General features: G+C 29.6%; 1 protein-coding gene across 1 annotated transcript; it reads left to right on the forward strand.

The window, feature by feature from the left end:
• The first annotated feature begins 82 nt into the window (after positions 1-82).
• Positions 83-3,158, forward strand: LOC119600487 (SET and MYND domain-containing protein 4). The gene is made up of 7 exons (XM_037950741.1): positions 83-607; positions 694-889; positions 952-1,308; positions 1,376-1,618; positions 1,683-2,018; positions 2,072-2,411; positions 2,812-3,158. Exons 1-7 carry the CDS (start codon positions 292-294, stop codon positions 3,004-3,006), a joined length of 1,983 nt encoding a protein of 660 aa, XP_037806669.1. The 5' UTR covers positions 83-291; the 3' UTR covers positions 3,007-3,158.
• Positions 3,159-9,472: the final 6,314 nt, after the last annotated feature.

Consider the following 9,472-nt stretch of genomic DNA (forward strand, 5'->3'; position numbering starts at 1 on the left):
TCTCTTAAAATCTTAGAATTCTCTTTAAACTTATAATGGCCACTAGTTGAATTCATATATTCTAAAAATATCTGCCAAAATGAGTAGAATATGTGTATCTATTAGGTACATATCTACCTCCCCACGTTGCTAGACATACAATTTTCTTATTTTTTGGAATTAGTGCAGTTTTCGTTGAGTTTTCCTGCGGTAAATGTCAATATATTAGCTTCTACTACAAATAAGTTTAATAATTTATTTAAATTTATATAAAATAAATTAAAACTAATTAAAAATTAAACAAGTGCAAAAATGTCGTTCATTGAGAGAACTGGTTTCTTTGCCGATTACTATTTGAATTTGAAAAATTCTATTAACAATTTCGATGAGGAAATTGAAAAAATTAAATTGTGCAAAAATGATCTAGAACGTGTAAAATTTCTAAAGAATTTAAAAGGTGTCCCAGAACAAGACGATAAATTGTCCATAAAGCGAGAATTTGAGGGTAAAAATTCGGGAGCAGCAGCCGAATTTAAGGAAAAGGGCAATTTAGCTTTTAAATCAAAACAATGGCTGGAGGCTATGGTTTTATATACCAAAAGTTATGTAGCTTTGCCGGAGGATAAAGGTATATATTTAAGAGTAAAGAAAAAAGAGTATACTTTTCTTTCTCTTTCATAATAATAATGCTCTCTGTTTATGTCTTCATTGCAGTTCTCGAAAAAGCCATTATCTTGGCCAATCGTTCGGCTTCTCTTTATCATATGGAAAAATACGATGAGACTTTAATTGATATTAAACGTTCTTTGGATTATGGTTATCCCAAAGATTTGTTGTATAAACTCTACGATCGTCAGGCCAGATGTTATATGGCCAAAAAGGATTATCCCAATACAATTCACTGTTTCAAGTATTCATTTCCCTAAACACAATGTTTTTTCTTCTAAATATTAAATATATTATTGTTTACAGAAAATTTATTACCGCTTTGGATGATGCACCTTCTGTACAATCTGATAAACGTTCCAAAATGATTATGGATGCCATGACCATGATTAAGATGTTGGAAAGAGATCCTCGCACCAATAAACAAATTGAGTTCCAAAAGAAAAAAGGTATTGCCCCGGAAATTATACCCAGTTTGGCTATACCAGATGAAAAGGAATTATTAAGTCCTTCTATACGTTTTGATGAAAGTCGTCAAGAAGGTCGTTTCGCTCGTGCAGCTACTGATATTAAAGTAGGTGAAGAAATTCTGATTGAAAAACCTTTTGTGGCAGTGCTTTTGGAAAAGTTCTCTAAATCTCATTGTGATCATTGCTTTATAAGGTAAGGAAATTCGGAAAGAGATGAAATAAATCCTTCATTAAATAATGTTATATTATATATTTTTTAGAACTGCCATACCAGTGGCCTGTCCCAAATGTGCCGATGTTATCTACTGTTCCGAAAAATGCCAGCAAAGAGCGATGAGCTCCTATCATAAATACGAATGTGGCATGTTACCTACAATTTGGCGCTCGGGTGCCTCAGTTAATTGTCATATGGCTCTGCGTATATTCGCCAATAAACCAGTAGAGGAATTTTTACAAATTGCCGATAAAGTGGACGCAAAACTCTATATAGAACAAATACAACAGTGAGAAAATATTGTTTACTAAAAAATTATTTGTTTTTAAACTAATTTCAAATTTAAACTACAGATTACCGAAAGACGATTATAGAAGAGTTTCTCACTTGTTAAGACATGAAGACACTAGAACCGCTTCGAATTTCTTCCAACATACTTTAATGGCGCGTTTTCTAACCAAATGCTTACTAAAATCGAACTACTTTGGCGATAATGCTAAAACCGAAGATATTGTAAAAATTGAGGCTTTGGTTTTAAGAAGTCTACAATTTTTACAATTCAACACTCACGAAGTGGCTGAATTGCACAAATCCCAACGGGATGGCAGTGAAAAGACTCTATTTATTGGTGGTGCTTTATATCCCAATTTGGCTTTATTCAATCACTCTTGTGATCCAGGTGTTGTAAGGTAAGTTATTTTAGATTTGGCTTTATGACGTAAATTTAATGGGAATTTTTTAGATATTTCCGTGGCACTACTATTCATATAAATACCGTTAAACCGATTGAAGCTGGTCTACAAATATCAGAAAATTATGGTCCCATTTATACGCAAGAGGAACGCAATGAACGTCAAACAAAGTTGCAGGATTTGTACAAGTTTGAATGCTGTTGTGATGCTTGTTTAGAGGACTGGCCAACATTTGATAAATTGCGCACCGATATTATCCGTTTCCGTTGTGATGCTCCAAATAATTGTACTGCTGTTGTTGAGGTGCCACCATCTTGCAACGACTTTATGATTAAGTGCCCCAAATGTTTGGAGTGTACCAATATTTTGAAGGGATTGAAAGTTATGCAGGTGAGTAAAAGAGAGGTTTGGGATTTCCTTTAATCGAAATAGATATATAGGAATTATCAGATAGATAGATAGATAGATAGATAGATAGATAGATAGATAGATAGATAGATAGATAGATAGATAGATAGATAGATAGATAGATAGATAGATAGATAGATAGATAGATAGATAGATAGATAGATAGATAGATAGATAGATAGATAGATAGATAGATAGATAGATAGATAGATAGATAGATAGATAGATAGATAGATAGATAGATAGATAGATAGATAGATAGATAGATAGATAGATAGATAGATAGATAGTTAAATAAATAAATCTACGACTTATATATTTAAAATTTCATCACAATATTTTTCCCCAATTTCATTTTTAATATCTTTAAATCTATTTCCAGGATACTGAAATGATGACACGTACCGCTAAACGTCTCTACGATACGGGTGACTACTCCAAGGCTCTTAACAAATATATCGATTTAATTAAAATCATGTATGAGGTTTTAGTACCACCCTTTCCCGATTTCTGTCAATGTCAACAATACCTCAAAGATTGTTTCTTACATTTTGGTAATTTCTATAATTTAGATTAAAGTCCCAAATAAAACAAAAGAAATAAAGAAAAGGATTATTACAAATTATACCCCTAATTTTAGTGTTAAATATGACTTTTAATCCAATTACAATTTGCAAAAAAAATGTTAGCAAATTTTTATCGTCAAAATAAATCAAGTCAACTGTACCCCCTGCAAAAATGCTAAATGTCTAAATTAATGATGAGGTAGTAAGTGAGTGAATGACGCATGTGTAGTCATGTAATTGTCAAATGGCAAATATTCTGCAAAATGTCATGTTGTAATCAAATAGAAAGAGCGACAACGAGAGTGAACACACAAATCCCATAATCAAATCTAGAATTCAAGTGACAGATTACATGAACAATTTATAAATCGTGATTAAGTTAAATTTAGGCAGCTGTTGTGGATTTTGATCTGTATGAAAGCAAAAAGATTGAAAAAAGAGGTTGGGGTGGTGTTTGTTAATTCTAAACCACCCTTAAATATTACAAGAACTAAGCAGGAACGAGCAGTGTGAATTTTATAATAAAGGTGGTTCAAATCCTGCAATTAATGTAACGTTTCCTTTTTTATTTATTTCTAAATGTTTTCTACTACACGTCGAGCGATTTATATAAATGCTGCACTTTACAGGTCGTCCGTCATTAAAGCTGAGCTATTCTATTCCACTGCACATTAATTAAGCAGCAACAAACGGAAGTGTCAGGCACCACTCCATGTTATTTACTCCTAAATGTTTATATGTATAGTTAATAACTGACAAAAACTGTTATCAGTTGGGTTTTGTATATTTTAGAGGTTTTTCCCTGTTGGCGGCTGCATCCCTTAATTTTATCATGTATTTGTGTAGTGCTTCTTCGGAAAACAAAAAATGGACAATATTTACTTGTGTATTCATTAAATATTTTTTTTAGTATTTATGTTGTTTTTTCGTAATTTAAGTTGTTCTGTAATAAATTATACTAGAACAATAGACAAAAACACTTGAAATTGTTTGAATAGGTCTTTAATAGCCATATCACCGCCACCTAAAAAACAAAAACCCAAACATTGGAATAACAGAGAGATTACTTTCTTTCGTGTGTGTTTGTGTTTTGAACTAGAGCTGGAAAATTGATTATTAAATATTAAAGAAATAGCTAAAAGATATCACTAAAATTAGTTATACTTAAACATCAATTATCAATTTGCTAAATATTTGCTATTTGATATTTGCTTCAAATATTTTAAGATCTATTTTTAAAATTTTAAGGAATTGGGTTACGAGCGAAAAAATGTAACTGACACTTCCTTAATGTCTAGTAATAGTGAAACTGTCAACATTGGGAAAAATGTCTGTCAGTTATAAGGTAACCCTATTCAAATAAACAACAACAAAATAAATTTACACACAATTGAAATATTTCCTGTTTAAACAACCAAATTTGTAAATATTAAGTCTAATAACAATAATAAAATCCACAACAGAAATCGCTCTATGTAAACAATAAAACGCATTTCAAATTTTTTGTCATCAACAACGAATTCAACATACCTTTCAGTACGAATTTAAAGATGTAAAAATTGTAAAATATTTCCATTTATCTATCTATCTATCTATCTATCTATCTATCTATCTATCTATCTATCTATCTATCTGTCTATCTATCTATCTATCTATCTATCTATCTATCTATCTATCTATCTATCTATCTATCTATCTATCTATCTATCTATCTATCTATCTATCTATCTATCTATCTATCTATCTATCTATCTATATATCAATCTATCTATCTATCAATATATCTATCTATCTATCTATCTATCTATCTATCTATCTATCTATCTATCTATCTATCTATCTATCTATCTATCTATCTATCTATCTATCTATCTATCTATCTATCTATCTATCTATCTATCTATCTATCTATCTATCTATCTATCTATCTATCTATCTATCTATCTATCTATCTATCTATCTATCTATCTATCTATCTATCTATCTATCTATCTATCTATCTATCTATCTATCTATCTATCTATCTATCTATCTATCTATCTATCTATCTATCTATCTATCTATCTATCTATCTATCTATCTATCTATCTATCTATCTATCTATCTATCTATCTATCTATCTATCTATCTATCTATCTATCTATCTATCTATCTATCTATCTATCTATCTATCTATCTATCTATCTATCTATCTATCTATCTATCTATCTATCTATCTATCTATCTATCTATCTATCTATCTATCTATCTATCTATCTATCTATCTATCTATCTATCTATCTATCTATCTGTCTGTCTGTCTGTCTGTCTATCTATCTATCTATCTATCTATCTATCTATCTATCTATCTATCTATCTATCTATCTATCTATCTATCTATCTATCTATCTATCTATCTATCTATCTATCTATCTATCTATCTATCTATCTATCTATCTATCTATCTATCTATCTATCTATCTATCTATCTATCTATCTATCTATCTATCTATCTATCTATCTATCTATCTATCTATCTATCTATCTATCTATCTATCTATCTATCTATCTATCTATCTATCTATCTATCTATCTATCTATCTATCTATCTATCTATCTATCTATCTATCTATCTAACTATCTATCTATCTATCTATCTATCTATCTATCTATCTATCTATCTATCTATCTATCTATCTATCTATCTATCTATCTATCTATCTATCTATCTATCTATCTATCTATCTATCTATCTATTTATCTATCTATCTATCTATCTATCTATCTATCTATCTATCTATCTATCTATCTATCTATCTATCTATCTATCTATCTATCTATCTATCTATCTATCTATCTATCTATCTATCTATCTATTTATCTATCTATCTATCTATCTTCACCAAGCTTTTTTTAGTTTTATAATTACCTAATGCAGGGTGTTACGATTACAAAAAACTTTCGGTGTGAAACTCATGATGAAAAAAGGTGGTGGCTGATTTTCTATTGTTTTTAGTTCCAAAAGTATAAAAGACGTTTTTCTGACTTTTAAAAGTTTCCTTAAAAGAAACAGGAACAACAACAATAACAAAGTCAAACGCTATTAAAATCAACACCTTTTTTCCTTCCTAATATACAAATTGTAATTTGTAATGCAGTTGTTATCAAAATAAAAAGGGTGATATTTATAAAATAAAAATGTCTTGGAACAATAAGAAAACTAAACTAAAGAAATCGAAAAGAAACAGCTGCCACAAATACCCCAGAGATGGTTGGGTTGTAATGCATTCGAATGTTAGGTGGCTGTATTAATAGTGAATGGTTAAGGCACATTCTGGGTGCAACAACCAATTTGTATAGACAGACGCACACTCGCACATAATTGAGTGTAATTTTATTTTATGAATAAGTGTAAGTTATCAACACCAGGATCAGGTATGATCAAGACAATTTAAGAAATGTATTATTGCTACAATGACAAATTGTGTTGAATGCAACTTGTGTAGCAACATGTTTTTACACTTTTTTCTTTACATTTTACACTGCTGCAGGGATGTTGATGTTTTAACAATCTTGTTAATATCGGCAACAGCATCCATGTGTAGAAATGAGTGAATTTCATATTTTGAATTTAAACATCTGTTTATTAAGATTATAGGGTTATCTAAGAATTTTTTCTGTTGAATGGGGGGAATATCTCAATTCATATTTTCTTATAGAAAACTACAAGATTTTACTCTAAATGTTATAAATATGTTAAGCATATGTTGTTTAAAAGTCTGATAGCGAATAGTAAATAGGACTTTCCTTTCTTTTAGGATTAGGAAACATACTCATGAATTCTGAAATATGTTGTATTCTTAGAACACACCTTCAAAAGTCATAATTTCTTAAGTAGGTCATAAAATTTACGACTTGCATTGTTTTGCCTACTAAGAGAACGTTTGTGTGTGTTTATACCGCAGAGTAGGACACGATCGTGCCTTAAAGAATAATACTCGGAGGATTAACTTTTAAAATCCCCACAAATATTTTTTGACATACTAAGTGTTTTCCTAAGCTGAACACTCCCTACTTTTGTTTAAGACAAAATTTTTGTATAGTGTCCTTTATGAGAAAAATAAAGAAGCTGTTACAACTGAAGGGTTTTCATTAAGAATAAAGAAATTTAATCATTATAAAATACTATAGTAGAATATAAAAAATTTATCATACATATAAATTCATACCAACGATCAACATTTTATAACTTTACATCAATAATGGCCTTAAATTTAAGTTAATAAAATTTAATATTTCCGTTTTCTATTTAATAGCTAGACTTTAGATAATAACTCCTATTTATTATTCTTATAGGATCTCTTTAATTTGTAACCACAAATTCTAATAAGCTTAATTACAAATTAACCACCTCGAACACGACAAACATAAAAAAACATTTTACGACTGTAGTCCGTATTTTTGAATGAATTTAATTTAGTGTTTAAAAAAACCCAACATCTAGTATGAGAAAATTCATTTTTTGGTTAAATGCACCACAGGCGGACGACACACCAAAAAGAAAAAAACTCACACATGCACCATTAAAATAAACAAATTTTTTAACAAGAATCGGAGGAAAATCTCTTGTATAACAGACGACACACACTTAAACGATCGCGTATGGAGACAATAAAAAGAAAAATACCGACAATAACTACAACAGCAACGCAATCCCAGTTAATACTTCTTGAATTTATGTTTTCTGAAATGCAATTGAAAAGTATCACCAACAATAAAAACAATATTGGGATAATGTAAATAAAACAACTTTAGGTTTTTCTGAAACAACAATAACATAAAGCGGACAGACCAAGAAGGTCAGGGTGGAAATTCGTACCTGAATATGTTGAAAAGTACCTCTGCTTTTGCAGCACATTTTGATGGAACACTATTACCATCTATCTATCTATCTATCTATCTATCTATCTATCTATCTTATCTATCTATCTATCTATCTATCTATCTATCTATCTATCTATCTATCTATCTATCTATCTATCTATCTATCTATCTATCTATCTATCTATCTATCTATCTATCTATCTATCTATCTATCTATCTATCTATCTATCTATCTATCTATCTATCTATCTATCTATCTATCTATCTATCTATCTATCTATCTATCTATCTATCTATCTATCTATCTATCTATCTATCTATCTATCTATCTATCTATCTATCTATCTATCTATCTATCTATCTATCTATCTATCTATCTATCTATCTATCTATCTATCTATCTATCTATCTATCTATCTATCTATCTATCTATCTATCTATCTATCTATCTATCTATCTATCTATCTATCTATCTATCTATCTATCTATCTATCTATCTATCTATCTATCTATCTATCTATCTATCTATCTATCTATCTATCTATCTATCTATCTATCTATCTATCTATCTATCTATCTATCTATCTATCTATCTATCTATCTATCTATCTATCTATCTATCTATCTATCTATCTATCTATCTATCTATCTATCTATCTATCTATCTATCTATCTATCTATCTATCTATCTATCTATCTATCTATCTATCTATCTATCTATATATCGAACTGTTTTTTTTTTCAAAAAATTTGCCTTAGATCTTTGACTTTATTTCAATTCTCATAAAGTACTGGTTTCAATCAAATTTAGTACCATTCCAAATTCGTAACTCTTCATCCCTGTCGTATACTGAAGACTACGACAATAACTACCACTAAAATATTGTGTACTCTCTTTCATTTACAAGTATCTCTCTCAATAGCGCAAGATTTAACAAAGGCTTAAATACACATCAGGTTTGGGAAATGATATTCGAAAAAACAGTACTTTATATTTAAATGGTCAGGAGTTCGGATTTATATACTGAATTATTGCATTCCTGATACTTCTATGTTTTGTACTCAGTTTAATAAGGAAGATATACTTTACTCCATTGACCGATCGTGACCCTTAATTTTTATAGAAAACTATTTGCTTGGGGAAAAGTCGAATTTTTTATTCACGAAAATTTTTTTATTTAGAGATATAGTTAAAAAAATTTCTGAAATTTTTCGGAAACAACAAAAGGCAAGTCCCGAAATTTTAATTTTGTACTATTAAACGGGCATGGAAAATTTAAATTCTAAAATATTACAAAGTTTTACCACAGTCTGTTATGGATTAAAGTAATTTTCGCCTATGGATTAGACTATGGACTAGTCTATGGACTCGATGTCAAAAAATACTGAAAAAGTACAACAGCAGTAAATGTTCTTCCCTGCTATTGAGTGTTTTTTCTGTACTTATAAAAAAAATACCAATGCAGCAACTTTGCCAACCCTGTTAACTAAACATATGCAGCAGTAGTAGTACTTCTCTACTCAGCTCTATTCATTGAACATTATACATTCGCTTGTCTACTATTACGATGAGTTTAACTTTAGAAGCATGAGTTTGAGTTTCATTCATTTAGT

The sequence above is a fragment of the Lucilia sericata genome, unplaced genomic scaffold (genome assembly GCF_015586225.1).
Source record: "Lucilia sericata isolate MDLA Ls3-8-SP2 unplaced genomic scaffold, ASM1558622v1 Contig000115F_arrow, whole genome shotgun sequence".
Taxonomy (NCBI): Eukaryota; Metazoa; Arthropoda; class Insecta; order Diptera; family Calliphoridae; genus Lucilia; species Lucilia sericata.

Coding starts and splice junctions, on each gene's coding strand:
- LOC119600487 (XM_037950741.1), top strand. CDS start 292: ATGTCGTTCATTGAGAGAACTGGTTTCTTTGCCGATTACTATTTGAAT. Junction 608..693: donor AGCTTTGCCGGAGGATAAAG/GTATATATTTAA, acceptor TCTTCATTGCAG/TTCTCGAAAAAGCCATTATC. Junction 890..951: donor AATACAATTCACTGTTTCAA/GTATTCATTTCC, acceptor TATTGTTTACAG/AAAATTTATTACCGCTTTGG.